Raw genomic sequence first — 25,719 nt, 5'->3', positions numbered from 1 at the left:
AAAAAAGTGATATCCGTGTGGGCGTGTTCAATATTTCAATTGTAATCTGCAACAATAATTCAGCGTAATATGCTTGTGGAATGAGTGACCTTTCTTTTTAGTTGACATTTTTTGCTATTTGTTTACACAAGTGAATGTGTAAACACGGAGATCGAAAGGGAATGTGACCGTTACATAAATAAATTACTGGCAAATCGGACCTCGCGGCTCTGCAAATACAACTACAAGTCCCACGATGCACCACGGCGACACGGTCACTATCATGACGCATCTCCAACATATCCTCCTCTGATAAAGCTTTCTATTTGCTAACCTCGAGGAGAGGTTGGCTCCTTGTGGTTTAGCGTTAGAGAAGTAGCAACATTTTAGGCAACCGATGCCTTTCGAGAGCTAAATATGTGTCATACGTGCTCTAAAGCTGCTCGTGTTACGGTTAGGTGCTGTACTAGAGAGCTTCCAAGGGCTAGCGCGCTAACGCTAGCTCAGTGAGTGGACCGAATCGGTACCAGTTCGGACCTCTTTCTCGGACAGCTACACTCGACTCTGAAGACAAAGCTGCCCTAGTGAGGAGACACTGACAGTGGACATAACATTGGTGGTATATTGTCGGAAAGTACCACACAAGGTGAGTACTAGTTGCACATTAGTTTAGAACGAACCCATGATTTTTCATGTCGGTGGCTAGCTAAACTTGACTGTCGAGTTGACACGATTCGGTTCAAGTCCTAAAACAGGTACCGAAGCCTAGTTGTAAAAAGAATAAATGGTTGAGAAGACACCATTAAATGCGTTCTTGTGCTGCTAAAGTTAGCCCTTGTGTTTCGGATGTGTTGCCTACTTGTCACGTGAGTGGCCACAGCACAGGAAGAAGGACGTGGAGTTGACCCCTTTCTCGTTCATTCGAGCAGGACTCTACTATTATTTATACAGCCGCCTTCTCGTGTTACATTCTACACTGACAAACCTCTTTAGTAAGAGTTTATCTTGTCGTTGAATTAGGTAAAACACTCACTTCTCTGGCTAAAGTGGACACAAACTCACTCAGTGGACACTTAAATATGTACACTTAACTTAATTCAGTATTTCTCCAACCATTATTGAAGCAAGGCAGTTATTTTCCATTAGGAAAAATGTCACAAAAGTGTACACTACCGATTAAAAGTTTAGACAGGATTTCTCATTCAATAACTGGTCATGTATATGATGGAACTAATAAAAAACTTTTTGGAGTTAATTATAGTTTGATGATAGTCCAGGAGAAGTCAAATAATCAGTGACGAGTCAACATTATTTTGGTTAAAATGTCTGTCCTACGATAAAAACGCTACATCTTACATCATATGGCGGCTTATTCTATTAAGTTTGTAGACAATGTGTACATTAGTTAAAACATCAAAAGACATTAAAGCGATGTTAGCAGAAAGATCTTTTCCATCTATTGTTAGATTTCCGTTGCGGCTACTAAGGAGTCAGGACTATTGTACTTTTTTTTAATTTTTTTATTTTTTTATTTTTTCCCCTCTGGGAAGTAAAATGCCTGTCCCGGGCTGATGGAAATTTCTTTCTTCATTCACTTCAATTACAGTGCAACACAGAGCCAACATCATGCAATCTGTCTGTGTCTGTCTGTCAGATTGGTGTTGTAGTGGCGACTAATTAGGATGAACCCTTTCATGGCTGATCGTGGGGTAACTAGGCACTGGCAGATTTTTTGTGTTCAAATTTGGTGAGCATACAGTGTAAGCTGCTTCCTATTTTACCTGAAAAACAACATTTTCTTAACCTAATTTGGCCCTGGCTTGATCTAACTACTTGCAAGCAGTTTCCAGCCACACAACTATATTCCTCGTCATCGCTTTTCTACATCTACATACTCCTCCTACATCGTGCCCCGAATATTTAGACTGAAACATCTGAATCAGGCAAAAACAGAATAAGCTGAGAGTACTGGTTTCCTAAACCTTAACCTCTGAAGCAGTTCATTTATTTGCGCTTTCAGTGAATGTTACACTGGTACTGTATATTTGAATGTTACTTGAAGCATTGTGTTGTATTTATTGGGAGTGGTTGGAAAAAAACACCTCAGGGATAGACATTTTTCTACATATCACACACCTCTAGTTTCGAGGATGAATTTGCACATTTTGCATGTGACTGCGCTACTGATGTCATTTTTTGGAAAAATATTTACACAAGCTAAAGATGATCTTGTCTCAATTTACTCACAAATTGACACAGTGGCTGCAGAGTTTCAAATTTCCCTCTGTGCTTTTGGACAAAATTGTTCATAAGCTAAGTTGAATAAAAAAATAAATAAAAATAAAATAATTCTTATTAGAGGGACACAGAAATTGTAAACTTTTCTTAAATGACACTACCAAGGTCAAAACACAGCATGTGTTTATTTGCTGTGGCTCCAGGCATTATTGTACAAAGGGGATAATTGTACCTTAATTTAGTCTTGTGTAAGCATTCCTGTGCCAACAATAGAGTTGAACTCCCAAAAAGTTCAACTCACATTTTACCTCGTAGGAAGATTAAAAAAAACAAACAAACAAAAAAACAACAACAACAACAATAATAATCAAGTGTGAGCTCAATGTGCGAATAAAGCATTATCTCCACAGATGTTTTTGCATTTCATTTTGATAATGTACTTTTGAAGGTTGCTCTGCTTGGTGCACTGATGACTTGGAGCAGTCAATGATATGCTTACAGCTCAACGGTTACAAAAACATTCTCCTTTTATGTCATCACGCATCATTGGCCCCTCCTTTCCTCTCTCCCTTAGAGCCTGTCCACATCACATTTTTTGGCCACTGATGAAGATGAAGATGAAGATTGTGGGGAAAAAGTAGGAGGAAGGATCAGTTACCAGGGTCATGAATCTTCATCAGGTCCTCACAGGGGCAGTTAACCCCGGGGACAATTGTTTCTCTGTTGGAAGCGTCAACAATGTGCCATTCACGGTAAGTTACAGCAATTTCTACATTTTTCACTCTGGTGAACTGTGTGGCTTTTTCAGCTCAGTATAATCTTATATGGAGTAAAGGTAGATAGGCTAACGGACAGTTACAGTTGGTCCAAGTGGCGATGGCTGATATGTCCTTAGCTACGAGGATAATAGCAAGATTGTAAACTAGGGGGCGTTAACACAAAAACTGTCATTTTGGTTTAGATGACAACTGGTTTTAGAGACCTGTAAATGCAAACATTTGACATCTTGAGAGACAATAATGATGCTGCGAGTTATGGGTAATGAGCTTTCATTTGTATAGTGCTTTTCTACCGACAAGGTACTCGAAGAGCTTTAACATCGTCTCCTCATTCACCTACTGATGTGTGCAGCAGCCAGGAGCAACTGGGGGCAAGAGCTCAAGGACACCTTAATATCATCACAAGGGTAGAGGATCGAACCCACAGCCTTCGGGTTAAGAGACGATCACTATAGCACCCAAGCCGTGCCATCCCCTAAGTTACTCCTTGACTTTATTTTTTTTTACAGCAAATGCACATTTTAACAGCCTAATGTAAGCCTTTGTTTTGCTCATCAAAATAAATGAAACACAACATGTGGTCCTCTAAAATAAGCTGTCATTTAACATTGTAGGGCAAAATCAATTCCCCTTAGGGCAGAAAGATCTGTGTGTTTTAAACCAGTCATACAGTTTTATCTCATCTCCTGTTTCTCAAGGTTAATCGTATTTGTATGATATGTCAATTGGATGACTATTTCTGTCCCTCACCTTTTTGGTAGGAAGCACAGCCAAAGTGAATGTCTAGGCTTATCTTATCTGTTTGACCTTGTCCGTACCTCTTCCTCTCGGTGTTCTCTTATATACTGTATGTCTTCATAGGGTTATGCTTCTGGTTGTGACGTGGTCATTTTGGGCAGTGACTTTGAACGCGTGCAGATCATCCCTGGGGCCAAACATGGAAATATCCAGGTGGGATGTGTCGACTGCTCACTGCAGGGAGGACAGGTAGGGTCAACTTCCTGGTAATGCTGTTTTTATTGCTTTCAGTGATGGTTTGTTTCTGCCAAACATTTTCAAGAGATACAGCTGGAAATATGTAACAAAACGTAATATAATTTTTCATAATAATGGCGTTAGTTCTAACTCATCAATGCTCATGACTATCACATTGTTTGTCATATGCTTTGGTTATTTAAAAAAAAAAAAAGCGAAAAATAAGAGCTTAGCTTACAGAGAATCCACAGTCAGTATTATGCAGGGCCAAATTTAAGATAAGGACTGCATATTAGATTACATTTGTAATTGGGTTTTTTCTCTCAAAAATTGACAAAAGAAGTACTATAACTAGCATTACAGCTGTTTTCTTGTAGCAATATGATTTTTTTAATATATAGTTTCATAACATTTATACTTTTTTTCTAAATGTTATGACTTTATTTTCCCTAAATTGAGTACCCGCGTGTCCTGATTTTTAACATCCCAACTGATTTCTAAAATGCAAGAGACCCCACACATGACTAGGAAAAAACGTTGTTTACTGTGTGCTACTGTTCTTTCTTATGTCTTATATCTTTCTTATGTCATTCTCAAACATGTTTGAAATATAAGAATTCATTCATTCAAATTGTGCAGCTTATCAGTCACCTCGTGATCTTAAATCCAATTTCACTGGCCTTGAACTCACCTCACATGGCTCCAGCATTGCCTTCAGTGATTACAGGTCTATGTCTTTCCCACTTACCAAATGGTTGAACAATTTACATTAAAAACAAAACCAAAACAAAAAACAAAAACGAATCAGGTATTTCAAACCAAAAAAATCCATTGCCAGGTCATTGTCATTTGGAATAAAGACAAATGTGAATACAGAGCACAATTACAGCAATAGAAAATGTGCTTTTCAAGTGAAGAGTAAAAGTGATTTCACTGTGGGTTCAACATATTGAATCATAATAAAAGATTACTATGCAAATGCACATACATTTATGACTCACTTGACATTATTGTGCACAGTAATTATACCCTCAGAGCCCTGTGCTTTAGAAATGGATTGTTCCTTGTATTCATTGCTATAGAAAATGCCAGCTATTAGTTCTCGTGAATGTTGTACACTGTGGAAAGCACATGTAGTCCTGAATGAATCATTAAGGGGAAGTTTGCATGGTAGACATGGCAGGGCTGACTCAATATTGTTTTTTATAGGCGTGATGCATTTTTAACTTATACAGTATATATTCAGAATTTGTCATACAGTTAATCTGTATCCGCTTATTCCACTACATCCTCCAGCACTGACAAACTAAGCATAGTACTGTACACATCACAATTTTATTCGGAGCATATTCAAATCAAATTAATGTTACATATTTGTGGTTACTATTATATCCATGGTCCTAAATGTATCATCTTTTACAAATCACATCTCCAAGAACAATCTATATATCATTGAAAACATTTGCACATTGGTTTCCATGTAACATGTACAATATATACAAGTCGTGATTAGAATGCTCTTTGTATTATCTTTGTTGTATAGTCATGTGTAATCTATAGTCTTCCTGCTGTCTTTAATATCTTAACTGATGTCATTTTTGTCTCCTGGCAGATTGCAGCTTCCTATGGAAGTATTGTGTGCATTTTTGAGCCAGTTCAGCATCCTGATCAAAAAGACACATCACTGACAGTGAGTAGCTATTTCATTTCCATCAAAGCACTCTTCAGGTCATGGAAATGACTTGACATAGCCCCATTAATTCTAAATTAAACAGACTTATGATGGTCCTTTATTATTATTCTACTACTATGCCTCTCTGAAACAAGCAATAAAACATGCTGCAATCACATTCTTTCATCAATCATTCCTGTTGTGGCAATCGTACAGAAGTGTTGTTGAGCTCCACGGAAGGAAGTCTAATTGTTTTGCACAGTACCTCTTTCATTGCTGTTGCTACCGGGTATTACAGCTGTACATGTTGCAGTATGGCCTGATCACGTGTATGTCACATTGAACATGCTAATATTAGCTTCTATTTGCACACAGAAGTTGAACTGCCAATGGCAGAAGACTGGCCAATTTGTTTTGCAGTCTATGGTGCGTAACCTGGCCTGGCACCCCAAAGGTACTTGTGAGGCCTGTGCACAAAATAGCATGGTTTACATTAAAAGCTTTTTGTTGTTGATTCCAAGTGTGTGCTTCTGTTTTATCTGTGCAGGGAGCATGCTTTTAACAGGCTCCAGTTGCCTGCAGTTATGGTCTCATTTTGATGGAGGAAAAGACGTTGGAGGAGGAAAGCAGGCAGAAATAAGAGACTGTCATTGTAGCTGGAGGTGTATCTGGCAAAGCAAGTAAGTCATTGATGGTAGTTAATCATTTTGTTTTTGTAGCACTATTTCGTCAATATGAACTTTTACATTATTGTATGTTCAGCACTTAGTACATACACTGGCATTTCTTCTAGGTGGTGCATGGCATATATTTTGCTAAATCATGCTTCTTCTTATTCTTATTCTTAGTATTAGTATTAGTATTATTATACAAAAATAATGGAATTTATAACGATTACTTTGTTTGTCGACAGGACAGCCTCTCCGGTTACTTTAATGAAGTTTTCTCCTGATGGAGAATTCTTTGCTACTGCTGGGCAGGTAAGTGAGATTTCCCCCGCTTAGATTATAATTTGTAAAAAATAAAAAAAAAATGTGGTTATATAAATTGTGGTTAAATTGATATTTTTATTGAAGTAAAGCCAACTGGTTGTTTTCTTTTTCCAGGATGACTGCCTGGTGAAGGTGTGGTACAGCACTAGTAAGTGGAAGTCTGGAAGTTTCAGACTTTTCACACCTCCGGAATCCTGTGTTGACTCCCAGGGAGAGATAACCTTTTCCTTTGTGTACCTGGCCCATCCACGTTCTGTTATTGGCTTTTCCTGGAGGAAGACCAGCAAATACATGCCACGGTATTAAAACGACAGAGATAGCATTTTGACATTGCTGTTATAAATTGAAATTTCCACAATTCAACACACAGCTGTTTTCATTTCGCAATGTAGTTATGGCTGAAACAACAGAAGTGTCAACTACATTGTTTAGAGCCAGTTTGACTGGACTTATTGTGTGTTTTTCTTTTTTAGTTTGTCACATTAGTAAAGGGACCTGCAAACCCAGGTTATGTTTGTAGGTTAAGTGACGCCATCATAGGATATATTTTCATAGTGATCGCTATATTTTGTATGTGTTTTAATGTTGAATCAGACATACAGTGTACTCGTACGTCTCAAAATTGTACGTCTGTGTCCCCATAGTAATTGTTCTCGAAAACAAAAAATTATTTAAGTCTGATTTGTTGTTCCTATGCCGAGCAAGGTAAAACATGCATTATCATCAAAGGAATGCATTGAAATTTTACATGGAAATCAGCTTAATTAATAGTTGAGAGTGAATTTAGCTACACAATTTTGACCTGCACACATCAGTCAGACTCAATACAGGAAATTTATTGTCAGCTCAAATCATCCATCCATGTTCTATACCGTTGCGTTTATAAGTACAGCTGACTTTGAGAGAGAGAGAGAGAGGCAGGGTAGAGCCAGCCAATTGCAGGGACCATAGAGACAGCACATTCACAACTAAAGACAATTTAAAGACGTCATTGAATTTAAAATGCATGTTTTGAAAATCCAAGCACACGGAGGACATTCAAACTCAGCATAGGAAGCCGATCTTGGGTTCAGACTTCCAACAGAACTTTGAGGCAGCTTTGCTAACCACTTATCTATTGTGTAGTGTTACATCCATAACCCGAAATTGTTCAAACTTAATTCAAACTAAAACATTTTCAGTCATTTTTGGCTGTATACTATTAATATTACGGGAGAACACACTAACTTGTTTTATTGTTTTGTTTTGTTTTGTTTTTTTTGTTGTTGTTGTTTTTTTTTTTTACATATGCCAGAGGAACCTGTTGTTTTCCAACATAGTTGGCACGTTGAGTGGCACTTTGACCCCATGAAAAGTACAGTACATCCCCCTAGCAGAGTAATTGGCGTGTTTGTGTGTTTTTTTGTTTTTTTTTTCTTTTGAGAGCTGAAGCACTCTGCCCTTAGCAACATTCCTGGATGTGACAGTGAATGATTAATTTAATTAATGCCACATAATTTGCACATGAGACAATTGAGTGCCACTGGACAAACCTAACACTTGAATTGAGTCACTTCTGTTTCTGTTGTGAACAGATGCAATTGTGGGTCCAAACTTTGGCCAAAAGGGAGGATTTGCATTGGCTTTTGTCAGCTATGTTGGCCCAAGGGCCAACAGCCAGTTAGCCTTGACAACGGTAACCTGGGGCTCACTAAGCTGTTTAGAGTCGCAGATACAGCAGGAATAAACCAAACACAACAAGCACATGATGCGAGTTTGTGGGTCAGGCTTGATTATGTTCAGCTCTGAGCATTTAGGAATATTGCACCAATGGGATGAAGTACTAGGAATATTAGATTGTCATTAGGATATTGGATTTGCTTGACTTGTGAGTGTTTTTTAAAGGTCAACTTATGAAATGGCGGGAGGGGGGAAGGATCCGTTCCACTATTCTTCTGTATGAAAATATACTGTATATAATCCATCCAACCATTTTCCTTAACCGCTTACTCCTCACAAGGGTCGCGGGGGTATATAGCCAAACTTCAGGGTGCATCATGTTGGAAAAATTCAAAACCAAAATACACTTGTTGCATGGGATGTCATCACTCAGACGCGATATAAGAGGAACTGAGTAGTGGAATTGTCAGGTAAGCAAATAAACAATTCCTAGGAAACAAATTGGAAATGTTTCTCAAAAAGAACGTTTTTTGATTCCCATCCCTTCTCACAAGACGGTTGAAACTCAAGTCAAACACAACCAATATAAATTTATTGTAATTGAATGGAAAGTGAACCAGTTAGTTCCAGGCTTCTTCTTAACTGTACAAACAGTGTTTTGAGTAGCATTTTAATGTTCTTAAACAAGCAAATGTGAGAAGTTAATCACTGAATAAAACAACTAAAATTAAATGAAATAAAACTATCATACGGTACTCTGTCTATTGATATTTTTATGAAGCTGATCTTATTATGAAGCTTCACATAATTATACTGGCCTTCTCCTACATTCCAAAAGGATACATGTTATTGAAGACTCTTATTTGTCCTTAAGTGTAAATGGTTTCATCTATATGTGCCTTGAGATTGCCTGGCGAACCAGGCCAGCGTGTACCCCACCTCTGACCCCAAGTCAGTTGGGACAGGCTCCAGCCCCCCGCATGACCCAAATGAGGACAAGCTTTATTGAAAATGTATTGATGCTGACTGAACTCCAAAACTGTATGACTATTTATTGTGTCTTCCCCTAAGAAGGACTTGACATTTACGCCACTGACCTTCTTTATTACCTTTCCTCTCTGCTCACAGGGGCTCAGTGTGCAATGTCCTGCTCACCAGCTGTAAGGACAGTGTGTGCCGCCTCTGGGCCGAGACGCTATTGCCGGGGGACAGCCTCCTGTCTGGTCACCATGGTAACCAACACAGCAATGCTCAGAAATATGCCAGCTCTTCCAGTATCTGCAATGGAAGAACAGAAGCAGGGACAGCACAGGAAGTAAGCAACTATAATAAGGTGTTCAGAATGCCATATTTTTACATGTAGCAGCCCTCCTCCTAATAGTTGGCATGCTCCAAATGATGACCTCACTCAAATAGACACACTTTCTACACGCCATATTGGTTACTGCCAGTGTGTTTTGGTGGTAATTATTCTACTGTTTCCACTTTTTGTTTTGTATTAAATGGCAATTTCCCTTAGAAATAGTGGTGCATCTCAATTTCAATATCGTGGGAAAACTCATTCTAAATCAATTTTTCCTTTTCAGCCTCCTTGTTATCGGGATGTGCCACAGCCCTCGCTCACTGGCTGCCTGTCCCGCAACCAAAGCCGACACTACAACCACAGGAGAAGTAGCAGCAACCTTCCCCATGCCAATGCGCTCTGTCACTTCCACATAGCAGCCAGCATCAACCCTGCCACAGGTCGGACTCATCATGTCCATGTCACGAGTTGAATCTGGCCGCTAGCTTGTCGGTGCATGTAACAAATGTTCCAAATTTTGGGAAGTGCTTCAAACTTGGCTCTCATGCTTGCTTCATTAGAGGCCATTCATTTTTGTCATAAAAAAAATGGCTGTACATGAGAATGCGGTCTCTATGCACTGTGCTGTGGACTGTGAAATTATTGTTTTTGTGGGGCAACTCTTTGTGAGGAATAAGCCGTTCAGAAATTTGATGGATGGAACTTAATTCACTCAGAATGTGGTTGCCTTGCCTACAACTTTTCATGACCTGAAAGCGATGCTTGTGATTATGCATTTAGTATTCAAATTATCCAAAACACTTTTCTCAGTCACTGTTTTTTTTTCTCCATGACGGAATCTGTTTTTATTTATTTTTTCTTATATCTGCCACATTAACATTTTCCTCAAATGCAGACATTCCATTGCTTCCCTCTATATCGTCCCTGAGTGCCGGGGAGGATGAAGAGCCTGGAGGTCTTTTCACTGTCCACTGGCTCAACAACAAAGAGCTTCACTTCACGTTAGCTATGGAAGTCTTCTTGCAGCAGTTTCACAGCAGCCTGGAGCAACAGAACGAATGCACTCAGGAAGGTACAGAACTATTATTACTAACTTCCATTTGAAGCAGCATACATTTGAAAAGTTGGTCGTACTCTGTTTCTTGTTTGATCTTCCATCTGTCTTCCAGATCCCAACAATGAGGGTAACTCTGAAGATGAAGTGACGAGCAGACCAAGTGACCCTCAAGGACCCAATGTCATGGAGCTCCCCCTGGCAGCAATGGAGCACCAAGTAGATGTGCTCTTGGATGAGTGGAACAAAGGGGCAGACATGCTGTTCAGCATCCATCCTATTGACGGCTCCCTGTTGGTCTGGAATGTGGACTGGCTCGATGAATATCATCCCGGAATGTTTCGACAAGCTCAGGTACATTAGCATTTCAATTATCTTCACGTTGGTGTTGCAAATTGATACATTCAGTCAACTTTAAATTGATTGTGAATATCTTCTGTGGACCCCCCCCCCCCACTAAAAAATAACTCCACTCAATCAAGGTGTTAAATGAGCTGACAAACTAAGACAGCACAGCTCTTCTTTTAATAGTTTTTAATCCACGCATTACGATGATTGCATTCCTAATTATATGCGACACATCAAATTCAGGCCCCTAGATGTGAGATGAGTCTCTTAAATTTATCTATCTATCACAAAAGTTGCCGTTCAGAAAGGCAGTTGTTATTCTTAGATATTAGCTTGGTGCATGCTAATAGTCATATTTATTTAGCTGTAGACAGAATTAAATAATGAAAAAAAAATCTTGTCAGTCTTAACATTTTCATTCACTTCTTTCGATTCATTTTTCATTCAACGCTTCACAAATAATGTCAGTGGGACATTCATTCCACTTTGTCACATTTATTCCCCATAAATGTGACTAAGCTCTTCTTAATACTTTTTGAGTCCCAAATTTTATTTGGTAATATTTTATCCTTGTCTTTTTCCCAGGTGTCTTTTGTGTCCCGTATCCCTGTGGCGTTTCCTGCAGGGGATGCCATCTCCCTCAGTCACAGTGTGGTCATGTATGCTTGCAACAAGAACGTGGATTTGGCCATCCAACATGGCAGACAGCGACCACCTGGGAACACGTTGCCCCAAACCAAATCGGCGCTTATTAGTTACGGTCGTCAAGGAAAAGTGGCACCTTGCAGCAGTCTTAGGTTGAGCATTTTCACTCCCAATGTGCTTATGATATCCAAGCATGATGATGGCTCCCTCAACCAGTGGGGTGTGAGTTTTGCGGAGGACTCTGCTTTCTCCACGGTGCTCAGTGTGTCGCACAAGTCAAGGTACTGTGGCCATCGCTTCCACCTAAACGACCTGGCTTGCCACTCTCTGCTGCCTCTGCTCCTCACCACCTCACACCACAACGCATTGAGGACCCCTGAGGTGGACAATATCCTCGCCGCACCAGAGGTCTTCTCTGGTTCTCACGGCTCACGGCCCAGCCGGTTGTCCCTCGGCAGCGTTTCGCAAGATCCAAATGCAATCTACAGTGAGCTGATTTTGTGGAGGGTCGATCCCGTGGGCCCGCTGTCCCTGTCCGGCGGAGTGTCTGAGTTGGCACGGATCAATTCTCTTCACGCCTCAGCTTTTGATAACGTAGCCTGGCTGCCCACACTCATCCCCAGCAGCTGTTTAGGTATGGACATTTGATTTTATTACTGGGATTTGCTCAGGATTGGCTTCATTACTTTTATCGCACCTTTTCCATTTCACAGTAGCAAGATGGCTTTCCTCGCCATTGCCGCTTCAATCATTCCACCCAATCATTTGTTCATTTTATGTTTGTGTGATATTCAATACTGAAACTCCTCATTTCAGTTACAGGAAGAAAAGTACGTGGGGGGAGTTTTTAAACAATTACATAAATATAGCATCAGGCAGGGCATTTATTCTAACAGCATTTTGATAGTAAGCGCTGTACAGTGATTCAAAAAATAAAATAAAAATTGAAATAAACAAATAACATCCCAAAAAATAATATCTGTAACAGGACTTAACTGGCCAGGATTCATAGTTGAAATACCATCAGCTAAACACACAAAAAAATGCATGAACTTGCTTGTGGCCTTCCCATAGCCTACAGAGGATTTGATTGATACGCTCTGCACCTTTAATTTGAAGATGTAAATGGCAACTGTGAAAGATGGCATTTTAAAGAAAGAAATGTAATAATCTCTCTGCTGCCAGGTGCTTATTGTAACTCACCCAGCGCCTGCTTTGTCGCAAGTGACGGCCACTCACTCAGGCTTTATCAGGCTGTTATTGAAGCCAAGAAACTCCTCAGCGAGCTCTCCAATCCTGAGATATCAGTAAGTTTGCCACCAGCCCACTCCATACTCCACAGGGTGTCGTCAACCCTGCTAATGCAATTTGAAGTGCACAACTCTGATCTATGGTTCCCACTGGCCCTCACCGCAGAAACATTGAGATACTTTACTGTTGCTGTTGGGAATTCTTGCTGCTTCATTTGTGTCCATTTTACTTCAGAAATATGTCGGCGAGGTGTTCAACATCGTCAGTCAGCAGTCGACAGCAAAACCAGGGTGTATCATTGAGCTGGATGCCGTTACTGACTTTGTAAGTCCATGTTGTTCTATGTTGGGTGAGAGTATTATTAATATAAGTATAAGGAACAAAACAAGTTTTACATATGGAAAAGAAAAAAAGAGGCACATGAAGTTGATGAAAGATATTTGTGTTTGTGCAAACATAGACATTTTGATTTGCCAGTCTCTTTTGTGGCATGAAACAATCAGTAGTAAACTTTGATTTTCTGTGAAAGGTCAACCTTGGAGAGAAAAAAAAAAATCTCCCGCATCCCCTGAAGCGTCTTTGTATTTATGTTTGTGTAGGTAACGTTAATGCAATACGTGTCAGTGTGTATCTGCTGCACAGTGGATGGAGCCTTGCATCAGGTGTCTGTATTTTAATGGCTGCCTTTGGCCCCTACAGCAGGGAAAGGAGACACAGCTCCTGCATGTATTTGAAGAGGATCTCATACTCGGTAGTGAGAGACCGCACAGCTGGCAGGAAATGACAGATTCATCTGGTATAGACAAAATTTAATATACACAGGGATTTATTTTATTTTTTTTAATAACAGGTCTTTATCACTTGGTACTTTGTTTTAATATTCTCTTGTGTTTTCTGCAGCCCATGATAAGCCCACGTTCGCTGCAAGTTTTTTTCTGGTGGTCGTTGAATTAACCCCAAGTGGCCAGTCCCTCCTACAGATGTGGCATCTTCATCTCGCGGCGAAACCTGTCACCATGGGTATGTGCTATGTACTTGTATCTCAATTCTTCTAGGACATCTAGTAAATACTGCCTGTACATATACTTTATACTTTGTCAAAAAAATAACCATTTTGCCAATCATGGCCAATCTAAAAAAACAGTGTTGTGATGTATTGCAAACATTGTTTTTAATTAATGTACAGGTTGTTGAAAGAACTGTACAGAATTTTGTAATCTAACAACATAGACAATTTTTGCTCAAATGATGTCAAAATTTACCAAGTGGTAAGTTTAAACTTTAGTTTAATGTGCTAAACATGCTTTTGGTCTTATGCCTGGGACATGTCGTTACTCAAAAATTTTACATTTTTGGAACACCTTGTCTTTTAATTAATAAGCACATTTTATAGATCAGAGCAAGTCTGTTATATGTCTGAGAAAGATTTGATGAAAAAGTTTGACAAGTTGTACTGTTTTTGCACCCGCAGATGAGACTTTCTCACCACAAGACGCCCCCACAGCTGCTTCAAGCAGCTGCTCTCAGTTTAACTTTGATACCTTCAGTTCGCCGATAATTCAGAAGACTAAACCCTGCACGTCAAACCTGCAGAGCGCATGTCGCCTCGGTCTCACCACCCAACGACTCTACAGCCAAGAATTGCCTCTGCCAGTCGGTGTGGAGGCCATTAGTGTTACACCCTCAGCAGGTGAGCAGATACACACTGTAAACACGACAGTCAGTGTGTAATCACGTAGGAGAACACACATTCACAGTTCACTATTCACAAATTTACAATGACATTTTTTTAACCTGTTATTTGCTGAAAAACTCAATTATTGAGTTTTTGTGCGCTTTCTGAAATGCTCCCATTTGCCATAAGATGGCCCCAAAGCTCTGTATAAATAGGAAAGTAGCACAGCAATTGGTCCAAGGAGAGGTTCTTAGTTTAACCTCGGTTGATAAGTAGTCCTGTCCATGTGCATGCTCACTTAAGGTGTATTAAATAAAGTCACCTGTAAGCAGTTCATTTTTAAGGTCAGTGTTATAAAATAACAAAAATTTGTATAAACTTGTTTTGGGATGTTACTTTGTGGTATCTTCACAGTTATATATAGTAATACGAACATTTTGAGGGTGGTGATTTCCTCGCATTTTGTCACTTTTAGCTGAAGGGCTCAGTACTGATTACTGTAGGGCCATTACTGTAGTTTTACTTGGGCTTGAATTTACTCTCCTGACTCTCCCACCAGGTCATCTCAGTGCATCGTGTTCACTGCCAGCTGGCCGTGTGCCATACCTCCTTGCAACTTCCTGCTCAGACGGAAAGGTGCGCTTCTGGAGATGCAACGTCACGACATCCGAGACATGCAATAATGACAAGCTGGTGTATCAGTGGGAGGAGTGGCCTCTACTGGTGGAGGACAGTCGTCCCAATTGCAGTGCTGTGAGCATACCAGGTCGTCCCGTTCAGGTCAGCTGCTGTCACACTGGGCGAATGGCAGTTGCCTACAGGCAGGCGACTCCAAACAGTCCTCCGAACTTGACACCTCAGCTAAACTCTCACACGCTTCTGACTTTTCCTCCCACCCTGGCTTCTTCACCTTATTTGTACCACAACAACATCAGCCATCGCGTCACTCCAACCGTGACTGTGCAGCGCAGCCCAAATGCCTCTCCATGCCCTTCCCTGACAAGCGCCAGAGAACAGCTGGTCTACATCAGCATCTTCCAGTGTGAATCCACAGGCGGTTCACAATGGATTTTAGAGCAGACTATAGTGTTGGATAAAACAGATCCAAGCAACGACACATCTCCATGTGGCAACATCAACTGGTCTTTGCCTAATGAGCACTGCCTGGGTTCTACTCCTAAGAGTATGGTTCATTTAGACTGGGTCTCCCAAGAGGATGGGTCACATGTTCTGACTGTTGGCATAGGGACAAAGATTTATATGTTTGGACGTTTGTCTGGAAAGCCTCCTGAACTTTGCCTGACATCTGATGGCAGCCGAGACCAAAGCTTGTCGCGCCTGGTTCTGCTTCGATCCGTCGACCTCATCTCTTCTGTTGAAGGCTCGCTGCCCATCCCAGTCTCCCTCTCCTGGGTACGCGATGGCATCTTGGTTGTAGGTATGGACTGTGAGATGCATGTCTACTCCCAGTGGCAGCCCCCAGCACCGCCCAAACCCAATGTCGCAATTGCTCAAGACACGGACGTCTGCAGCAGTGTGTCCTCCATTGTCTCAGCCGTTAGACAAAGCCAGGAGGATGGGTTCAGTCTCGGGCCTCCCACGTCCTTGCTGGCCCCTCCTAAAAAAGCCCTCACAAGGTCAATGATGAGCCTGGCTCAGAAGCTCAGTGGAAAGAGAACGGCCTACGATCTTCCCTTGGAGATGGAAGATTCGGGGCTGTTTGAAGCAGCTCACCAGCTCTTTCCCACACTGCCCCAGTACCACCCAGTGCAATTACTGGAGCTCATGGATCTAGGAAAAGTGAGTATATTGTATCATGTTTTATTGCTTACATTTTATGTGTTGTCACATTAAAATCTCTTTCCTCTAGTTTGGTTTGTTGATTGCTAAATGACTTAAATAGGTCATATACAATAGTGTATTTATCAACTTTATTATTTGTAATAAAAAGTAAATCTTAACTAGATAATTTCCCACGGCCCATCTGATGATCTCACACTAATGTACCACAGCACAGTGGATTGTAATTGCTGGTAAAGGAAACCAGTTTGTTCATGTTTTATATTTATTGAAAGGAAACTGAAGTTTTTGGTTCCTCCTGTCTCCTAAGGTTCACCGTGCCAAAGCCATCCTCTCCCACCTGGTCAAATGCATCGCTGGGGAAATTGTGGCTCTTAAAGACAACACCAGCAACCCGGAGAAGCGCGTTCGCTCCCGAACTATCAGTGCAGGAGGCAGCACTGCCAGGGAAAGGAAGATGTTTGGCAAAGATGAGAATTCCACACCGGACTACACAGAGATTAGCTCTATTCCTCCTCTTCCTCTCTATGCCCTTCTTGCAGCTGATGAGGACTCACCCCCAAAGCCTGGTCAGTGTTCTATGTGGGGATGTAATCATGTTCAACCAAATCAATTTGAAAAGAATATACAGCTCATCTGTTTTGGAATCCAGCATTTTGTTGTCCTTTTAGCTTCGCTCATGTGATTTGGGACTACACTATCGTAATAGTTGAACATATCATGTTTAAGTTTCTTAGCTGGTGATACTGTAATGCAATTGATCTGTTTTCTCAGCTTGGCCGTAGGGGATTTTTGGCAAGAGGTGAATGTCTCGTGTAATTGAGTTTCCATTTTGTTTTCCCATAGAAAAAGTCGGGAGTGTGAGTGGTGATAGTGGGCATGGATCCAGTCACACGGATGCATATGATGAGTTATTTCACATACCCAGTATCGCAGACTTGGATCCTCTGGATCAGGCTGAGCATGTAGAAGCTGGGAACAAGGTTGCCTTCTGATAAAGAACATTCATAAAAATGTTCATTTTCAATTTTGATAATCATTAACACTTGCCTTGCATTCTGCCTGTAGGTAATAGATTTGTCCCAGTACAGCCCCACATACTTTGGTCCAGAGCATGCCCAAGTTCTGTCCAGTCATCTCCTGCACTCCAGTTTACCAGGCCTAACCCGCATGGAACAGATGTCTCTCATGGCACTTGCGGACACAATTGCGACCACCAGCACCGACTTGAAAGAGAGCCAGGACCAGAGCAAAGGTACTGCAGTGGAGTGAGATCACAAGATGGATCCAGTCGATAGTCTTGCCTTAGATTAGTAATCCATCGCACAACATCCTGTGGCAATTTATTGAAATGTGTTATTGATTGTTTTCTATGCAGGCGGAGAGACACTTGATGACTGCGGCCTTAAATTCTTGCTTGCCGTCAGACTGCACACCTTCCTCTCTACCTCTCTGCCACCAGCCCACCGAGCACAGCTTCTCCGGCAAGGTAGAGTGGCGGAGTGGCCTTCAATTATTTTTAATGTTGCCATTGAGACATGCTGCCCACCCTCACATTTTGTAATTAGTCCCCCTGATCCAAAGGCACTCAATTGTCTTAATTCACCTCTTAACTAGCTCGCCGTATCTATTTATTTCTTCCTTTTCTTCTTGCAGTTACTGCGTAGAGATGAAGGTGAATAAAAGCTAAAAAATAAAGCTACTGTAGCTCTGTTGTAAACCTTGAACATAGTCTCAGTGAGGGATGGGGAGTAGACACATCATTTATCACCCTTAACTGCCATAGTAAAGCTACCCTTGAACAGGGCACAAGGCTCTATATCTGTGGAGTAAAAAATAAATAAAATATGAACACTATGCATGGGTCATCTAAAACATCTTAAGATTCTTGCAGTCAGTAATTGTTCAGGTTGTTTCTTCCTTCTGTATAGGCCTGTCAACGTGTCACTATGCCTGGGCTTTCCACTCTGAAGCTGAAGAAGAGCTGCTTCACATGCTCCCTGCACTCCACCAGGGAGAGCCCACCTGGCCTGAACTACGCTCTATGGGTGTGGGCTGGTGGCTGAGGAGCACCAACAAACTTCGCAGATGTATTGAGAAGGTGAGAAGAGAAGACATCCAGGGACCATTATTGAAGTCTAGGCGGCCTGATTTATGAAATGTTTTCACGGAAAACCAAAACAAAATAAAAAAAATTGAATCATTTTTAAAGTGCCAAGACCAAAAAGGATCAGAACATTGTAATTTTGGTGCTGACTTGGAGTCGCTCACAAGGAGTCATGCCATCTCCCCTATGCCAAAACTAACATCAGGTCTGCATTTCCTTGTGTCTGGGTTATTCAATTTTAGCACAGCTACAATTGGTGTTGGCCTCCCACAGAGCAGGTTTTGGCGATGTACTTTCTCTCAAATTGTTGTACAGCTATTGATGAGAACCTGGTCAACTGACTAAATAATAAATGGCCATCAAAATGAGTCTTAGTCCACATTTGAAATCCAATCCAAATGAAGAAGCAGAATGGGTACATGCATCCAGTTCACTTGAGGCAAGTCATATCATGGCTCTTATGTAGATGACTTCACTTGTTTGTTGACTTCCATGAAAATATAGGAGCAATAGATTTCTGTCACCACTTCTTTGTCTTATACTAACACTGTCAATTACATCTGTTCAAACGTCATTTTGTCTTTGTGGTGTTCTAACAAATATTCCATGGGGAAAACCTTCATAACTAAACTATAAAACCCTCAAATACGACGGTCTGAACACATAATTTAGACCATGCTATTTGAGATCTTACTAAATTAGGCCCTATATATTCTGAAGAGGAGAATAAAATAGTAAGAATAGGAAACAGCAAGTGAACCAAGACCCTCGCCTTTAAGCCATCTTTGTCCAAGTTCAGATTATTATGGACATAAACACCACAACTGGAGTAATCACACAACAGTTTGTTTATACCTGTCAATACTCGCCTTAGGCGAATTGTGCACATGAATTGTTGTCTACTGAGCTACCTAGAACCACATACATAATCCTCAACAATACACAGAAATCACACACAAAGCTACAACTCATGTGGATATAACTGTCAACGGTAAAAGGATGTGAGCTTGTGTTGTTTGTCTCCTTTGTCAGGTTGCTAAAGCCACTTTTCAGCGAAGTAATGATCCTCTGGATGTAGCCATATTTTACCTGGCAATGAAGAAGAAGGCAGTGGTCTGGGGGCTTTACAGGTACAGTTTTTGCATATGAAACCCATGTGCATCACATTTCCAATGAGTTAACTAATGTTATCCTTCATTTAAGACCAATGACACAGCACTTACTGTTTTGAATCCGGACTCTAGATCACAAAAGAATGCCAAGATGACAGAATTTTTCCGCAACAACTTCAGTGAAGACCGATGGAGGAAAGCAGCTCTGAAAAATGCCTTTTCTCTGTTGGGGAAGCAGCGGTTTCATCATTCAGCAGCCTTCTTCCTTTTAGCTGGCTCCCTTAAGGATGCAGTAGAGGCAAGTGGATCATAAACTTGAAAAGAAGTGCAGTTGTGAATAATATGACTTCAAGTGCCTTCAGCCACAAGCTAAACCTTAGTAGCAAATGTATCTAACGGTACATATATCAGCAGCGTTTCACACGATGTAGTCAAGAATTTTTGGATGTCATGGTCCTCTGGAAGCTCTGTTTTGTAAATGGAAGGAACTAGGGCTGCACAATATTTCAAAAAAATATTGATATTGTGATATTGGATCGCAAAGACATGCAATAAGTTTCACTTGGAATTGTATGCTTTTATCTGAATTTGACCAGTCAGCCGCTAACTAAAATGTGCACCGCCATCAAATAATTGAACATTGAGGTAATACAATTAATTAATAAAGAATATATTGACTTTGCTGCATGAAAAAAATAGATTTATTTTTTTTATTAGATAACAAAAATAGCATTTCTTTAGGCACATATCGCAATAATATCAATATCGCTATTGTCAGCAACTATCGCATATCGCATGATTTTCCAATATCGTGCAGCCCTAGAAGTAACACTGTTTCGTTTCCACTTGACATGATTGGATGGCTGTGTGGAATATTAAGAAAGTGGCTTGTGTATTAGTGTTAGTGCCTGTCGCTTATTAACACTAAAAGACAAAAGTCTTTGGTTAACCTTTATTCATGAAGGTTACTTCTGTATACAAAGTCCCTGAAGCGATGAGTCATATCATTTAATCTTCATGAGTAACCAGGACTTTTCTTAGCACTTTATTTAAATGAGGTTCATCCAGGCAAAGAGCTATCATTGATTTTGTTTAGTCTCTTTTGGCTGAGAGGTAGTCTCATTGAAATGCACCTCACACCTACGTAGAAAGGACAAGTACAAAAACAGCATTTCATCTTACCCTTTGAGTGAGCATTGCATTTTTTATTCCACTTGTATTTGCAACAGAAACTCTCCCACAGTTTTTTTTTTTTTTTTTTTGTACATACAATAGTGAGAGTTTTTGCTTTTTATTTCCTCTCTCAGGTGTGTTTAGAGAAACTGCAGGACCTTCAACTGGCTCTTGTGATATCCAGATTATACGAGTCAGAGTTTGAGACAGCATCCACCTACAAAAAGATCCTCCAGAGACATGTGCTGGGACATGATAAACAGGTGCAGTGCTCAATGTCACATGCTTCAAGGACTCTTGTTTTTCACTGGAAGATAAAGAATCATTTGATGAGTGTAACCAGGTGTTGTTTTGATCCTCCAGTGCACTTTTGAAAAGTACACTGTATAGAAGCAAACAAAAAGTCTATATCTGTGTCAACCATAAAACGTCTGCTATCTTTACTTCTTGAATTAAGAGTTATTTTGGACATTTCAGATACCGATGCACCAGGATCCGTTCTTGCGGAGCATGGCCTACTGGGTTCTGGAGGATTACAGCAAAGCTTTGGACACTTTGCTGGAGCAAACTGTCAGTAAAGCAAAGTCGGGGTCCAGTGATACCGGTATGTCGTCACGTATTCCTCTGCTAATTGGCTTTATGAATGCATTTGCTCAATAGCTGTAATGGAGTACTGACAGACTACTTTGGGCGTCATCAAATAAGCCAACAAGCAAATTAAATTGATCTTATCATTGGTAATATTTGTAATATGTGGAGTTGTTTGATGTATGGTAGAGGAGGCACATGATTTCCTGCTATTTCAAACTGCTTTGTGCAGTGATATATGCCGATTTCCAATTGTCGATGACACAAATAAGATGTATTTGGATAGATCGTAAAATAAGATAATAAACTGCAAGGTTAAGTTGACCAACACTCTGTCCTGCATGCACTTTGTCAAATGTAAAAAAACAACAACAACAAAACGAATCGGATGTGTGGACCAAACCTTTCTAATGTTTCTTAACTGTGGGGTAATGTTACAGTGAGATACTTAAAATATTTTAGTCAATGAACTTTTGAAGGATATCTTTAAAAGATGAATGATTTGAACTTAACATGAACCAGTCTTATGAACCGTCTTAGTCAAAGGTTGACATCCCTGTGCTACACCCTTCATAAATTGTTATCAAAGTGCATTTTAACATCAGTGGTGTGACAAAAGCTCAGACCTCATTAATAATGTGATGTCCTTGTGGGATTTACAGCATAATTTGTCTTTTTCTGCTTTTGTGAAGAGTGAACTCTGTATCACCCCAATCCCTTTAATGACTGCAATTTTGTTCACACTGACAGAAGAGGTAAGTTCATGTGTCGCGTGTGTTTGACAGGTTCCACGTCCTCGAGTAACGCAGAGGTTTTCAACTTCTACACCTTCCTTTGTACCCACCCGCTCCTCCTCCGTCGCCATTTCGGCTCCTCCGACAAGGCCAAAGTCGGCCTGACCGCCGAGGGCCGCAGGGCGGACTCCATTAGCCTGGAGGAGAGACGACTCTTTTTCACTGCCGCTTATGCTCACCTGCAAGCCGGGTGCCCAATGTTGGCGCTGGAAGTCCTCTCCAAGATGCCCAAAGTCCGCAAAAGTTCCAAACTCAACCACGAGTCCCCGGAGCTCAGTGCTGGGAGTAAAAATGGGCCAATGTCGGACCAAGACTGGTCTGAGCCTGCGCTGAACGGCTATGAGTCGGGCGGTGGCAGTTTATCAAACAGCCGGTCGGATTCTGTGTTGAGTTTTGACTGGAGCCAGCCATCATTCACACATCCAGATGAGCCACTGGAGCTTAAGTGGGATAGTGACAGAGATGACGAAGATGATGACGACGACGATGTTGATGAGGAAGAAGGAAGTAAAAGTGGTAAAAGCGGTAGAACTATACACAACAGCAATGTGTTCCATGACATGCAGGACAGCATGGCGCCTACAATGGAGGCAGCGATGAGCACGGAGAGTGAGGACAGCGACGACTTCATCGACCCTTCTGATGATGTCTTGGCTGCACAGCTTAAGTTCACTGCCTGCTTGAAGATTTTGACCAATGAGCTGAGGACGCTTTCAACAGGGTATGAACTGGATGGGGGAAAACTACGTTACCAGCTCTACCAGTGGCTGGAAAGAGAGGTAATTGTATATATGACATCATAATGCACTGTACTCTGACACAGTAGTACAGTAAATTTGTCCTAAAAAATTTTAAAACAATAAATATAAACTAATCAAATGAAAAACAAGGAGTACTGCTGTAAAGAAACATGTCTACTCTAACACCACTGCGCAGACTAGTTCAATGCTCACCGTTAAAAATGTTGTATGTTGGAATCACCGTAAACCAAGAACCCCCTGCATGTAAACTTTTCTACAAGCCTGCATCTATATACATTAATCTGATCACCTTTACAGGTGGTGACCCTCCAGCACTGTTGCAGTTACAAGCCATGTCTTCCAGAGGTGTCAACCCTAGAAGATGCACATATCGCTGGGTTGGTGGAAGAGGAAATGGTGGGTGCTGGATGTCTTGATGCTTCTTCTGGCTCTGTTCCATGTTCATCCTGAGTTAAATTGCCACCACAGTGCAACATTAATCATTCTCGACAAAGTCAACATACTGCATGAATGTGTTATTATCATACACAAAATGTAAGGAATATGCAATTTTGAGTCAATTCAATGTCACCTATGTCAACGTCGCTATAATTTATTATACACAAACACAGTTTTTGAGTTTGCTTACAGTTTTGTTTGAAATGCTTCATTTGTTTTATTTTAATTTGTTATTTTAGTATTTATGCCACAAACAATCTCAACACTTTTAATGATTTATATTTGGTAAATAGTAATATTAACAACAAGAGCCAATATCAGTATTTATTTAAACGTTAACTATGTTACCTTTCCAGGCCGCAAGCCCTTGCAGTGACAGCCTGAAGAGCAGGAGACAATGGCTGAAGAGCAACCAGCCCTTACTGAGGATGTTCCTGAGCTACTGCAGCTTGTACGGCTCCCATGGTGGTGGATTGGCTTCCGTTCGCATGGAGCTCATTTTACTGCTTCAAGAATCTCACCAGGTCATTAGAATACATCAGTCATACATCATTTTCATTCATTTTTGCAAATTCTGCTTCAGTTGATTCTATTTAGGGACATGGGTGAGCTGGCCCATATCCCTGGTGATTATAGGTCTGAAGTATCGATCACAGTCAAACACAATCTATTCTCTGACACATTTGACTTTCACGCATTCCCTCACTTTCGTTTGCTACCATGCAAGATGACCGGTTAAGGACAAAAGAAAGACAACTTCTACACCGGCGCACAGACCGACTTATTAGAAATACAATGACTGTTTCAGTCTTTTCTTTCTTTCTTTTTTTTTCTTTCCTCCCCTCAAGAGAAAAACAGTGACACAACTCCTTCATTTTTGCTTTTAAGCTATTTTACCCCCAGTGGTGGTCTTGTACCGGTAGTTGTTTTGTCCTTTTGTTGTTGAGGAAACAGCAATGTTTTGTGACGGAAGTCCTTGTGTGGAGATTCTGTTAAAGAATTCTGGAACAAATTATTGCCATTCATCAAACGGGAGGGAACATAATAGCTTGTGCTATTCTTTCCCACAAATCATAATGTAAGGGCTTTGAATAAACACAGTCAGTTTGTTTTTTTGCATACAGGAGAAGAAATACATCTTTTTCTTACATGCCACTCTAAATTGTTGGCTCGTCTTGTCTTGGTGATTGATGGTTGCTATGGTAAAGGCTCATGTTTCACAGTTTAATACACCTGACAATTCTGTCTCTATATTCAGGAAAAAAAAAACAATTACTTTGTATACTTTTCAGTAAATGCTGTGTAATATTTTAACAGGACAACTGCAGCCCGTCAGCTGTGGCGATTTGCTCCCAGCACACTGCAGTCCCACTCCTGATGGCTTGTACAGCCAATGTGAAGACCGTGGTGGCCAATCCCATTGTCTACCTGACCAACCTGACACATGACATCCTCCAGACCATCAATGCCCTCAACTCTCCTCCACATCCAGATGTCGTTAACAACGAGGTCAGGTTTTTTTCCCCGCTTGATGCATTGTTGTATTTAGTACAATGACTTGTAATTTAGCAAATAACGCTTAATTTTCCCATTTTATCTTTTCAGATATATGTAATGCACACTTTGGCTGCCTCCTTGTCTGCCTGTATATATCAGTGTCTATGTGACGGACACTATAGGTAGGCTCAAGCAGTTACGGTGGAAAACCCTATTGTTTAACATGTGGTCAATGTTTTTATGATGGGAAATAATTAAATTACAAATAATGGGTACCAAGGTTGACTTGGCCATTGTAAAACTTTTAATAACTGCACGACAGACTTTAAGTAACTTTCTAAAAAAGTCTCGTAATCTTATGACTTTAAGAGGTTCTACTGTAAATACTGTACTTCTTATTTCTTGGAATTAGGGATGCACTGATGTTCCAATCCTGTACTGTAGGACTGCACTTGTGCTCAAACTCGAACGAATTCACAGATACTAAACACTGATAGCATTTTACTAGCCAATAGAGTGTAAACGCTTGTTTTGTGTGAACCTGCTGGCCTCACATTCTCCAGCAAGTACAGTAAAAGGCGTACGGGGACAGTCACAAAACAGAATGCTGTCAACACTCTAAGCGCACAACACTTCTTAAAACATTCACACCATTTCTCACTAGTTCGTTCACGCTCGAGAACACAGACACAACAGATTCAGCCGACCTCTGAAGTGAGGGACCCCCCACTTTTTTTTTTTTTTTTTTTTTAAATACCTATTACCATGACAAAGACCATGTTAAATTAGAAATAGACCTGATTGAGTTAGGCAGTCCAGGTCCCAATAGCATGGCAAGGATGGTTGGTGTGTGTGCCTGCGTGCATAAAGTCTATGGCA

At 40.7% G+C, this 25,719-nt stretch overlaps 1 protein-coding gene across 2 annotated transcripts in view; it reads left to right on the top strand.

Moving 5' to 3' along the window:
* Nucleotides 1-258: 258 nt before the first annotated feature.
* dmxl1 (Dmx like 1) overlaps nt 259-25,719 on the top strand; it is a 45,039-nt gene continuing 19,578 nt past the window's right edge. For both annotated transcript variants that reach the window (XM_077520956.1, XM_077520955.1), the window contains exons 1-33: nt 259-625; nt 2,792-2,969; nt 3,858-3,983; nt 5,584-5,661; nt 6,019-6,097; nt 6,191-6,323; nt 6,557-6,623; nt 6,750-6,934; nt 9,423-9,609; nt 9,881-10,037; nt 10,493-10,669; nt 10,767-11,005; nt 11,585-12,278; nt 12,830-12,951; nt 13,130-13,219; nt 13,595-13,691; nt 13,796-13,915; nt 14,367-14,585; nt 15,130-16,370; nt 16,681-16,939; nt 17,217-17,353; nt 17,439-17,625; nt 17,749-17,859; nt 18,302-18,471; nt 19,510-19,607; nt 19,722-19,887; nt 20,897-21,025; nt 21,240-21,366; nt 22,136-22,923; nt 23,203-23,301; nt 23,700-23,867; nt 24,661-24,852; nt 24,949-25,022. In XM_077520956.1, coding sequence (XP_077377082.1) covers nt 2,883-2,969; nt 3,858-3,983; nt 5,584-5,661; nt 6,019-6,097; nt 6,191-6,323; nt 6,557-6,623; nt 6,750-6,934; nt 9,423-9,609; nt 9,881-10,037; nt 10,493-10,669; nt 10,767-11,005; nt 11,585-12,278; nt 12,830-12,951; nt 13,130-13,219; nt 13,595-13,691; nt 13,796-13,915; nt 14,367-14,585; nt 15,130-16,370; nt 16,681-16,939; nt 17,217-17,353; nt 17,439-17,625; nt 17,749-17,859; nt 18,302-18,471; nt 19,510-19,607; nt 19,722-19,887; nt 20,897-21,025; nt 21,240-21,366; nt 22,136-22,923; nt 23,203-23,301; nt 23,700-23,867; nt 24,661-24,852; nt 24,949-25,022 — 6,803 coding nt within the window. In that variant the 5' untranslated portion in view covers nt 259-625; nt 2,792-2,882. The remainder of the gene's footprint in view (nt 626-2,791; nt 2,970-3,857; nt 3,984-5,583; nt 5,662-6,018; nt 6,098-6,190; nt 6,324-6,556; nt 6,624-6,749; nt 6,935-9,422; nt 9,610-9,880; nt 10,038-10,492; nt 10,670-10,766; nt 11,006-11,584; nt 12,279-12,829; nt 12,952-13,129; nt 13,220-13,594; nt 13,692-13,795; nt 13,916-14,366; nt 14,586-15,129; nt 16,371-16,680; nt 16,940-17,216; nt 17,354-17,438; nt 17,626-17,748; nt 17,860-18,301; nt 18,472-19,509; nt 19,608-19,721; nt 19,888-20,896; nt 21,026-21,239; nt 21,367-22,135; nt 22,924-23,202; nt 23,302-23,699; nt 23,868-24,660; nt 24,853-24,948; nt 25,023-25,719) is intronic.

The sequence above is a fragment of the Festucalex cinctus genome, chromosome 5 (genome assembly GCF_051991245.1).
Source record: "Festucalex cinctus isolate MCC-2025b chromosome 5, RoL_Fcin_1.0, whole genome shotgun sequence".
In the NCBI taxonomy this organism is placed as follows: Eukaryota; Metazoa; Chordata; class Actinopteri; order Syngnathiformes; family Syngnathidae; genus Festucalex; species Festucalex cinctus.
This window is presented reverse-complemented; position numbering and strand designations above follow the sequence as displayed.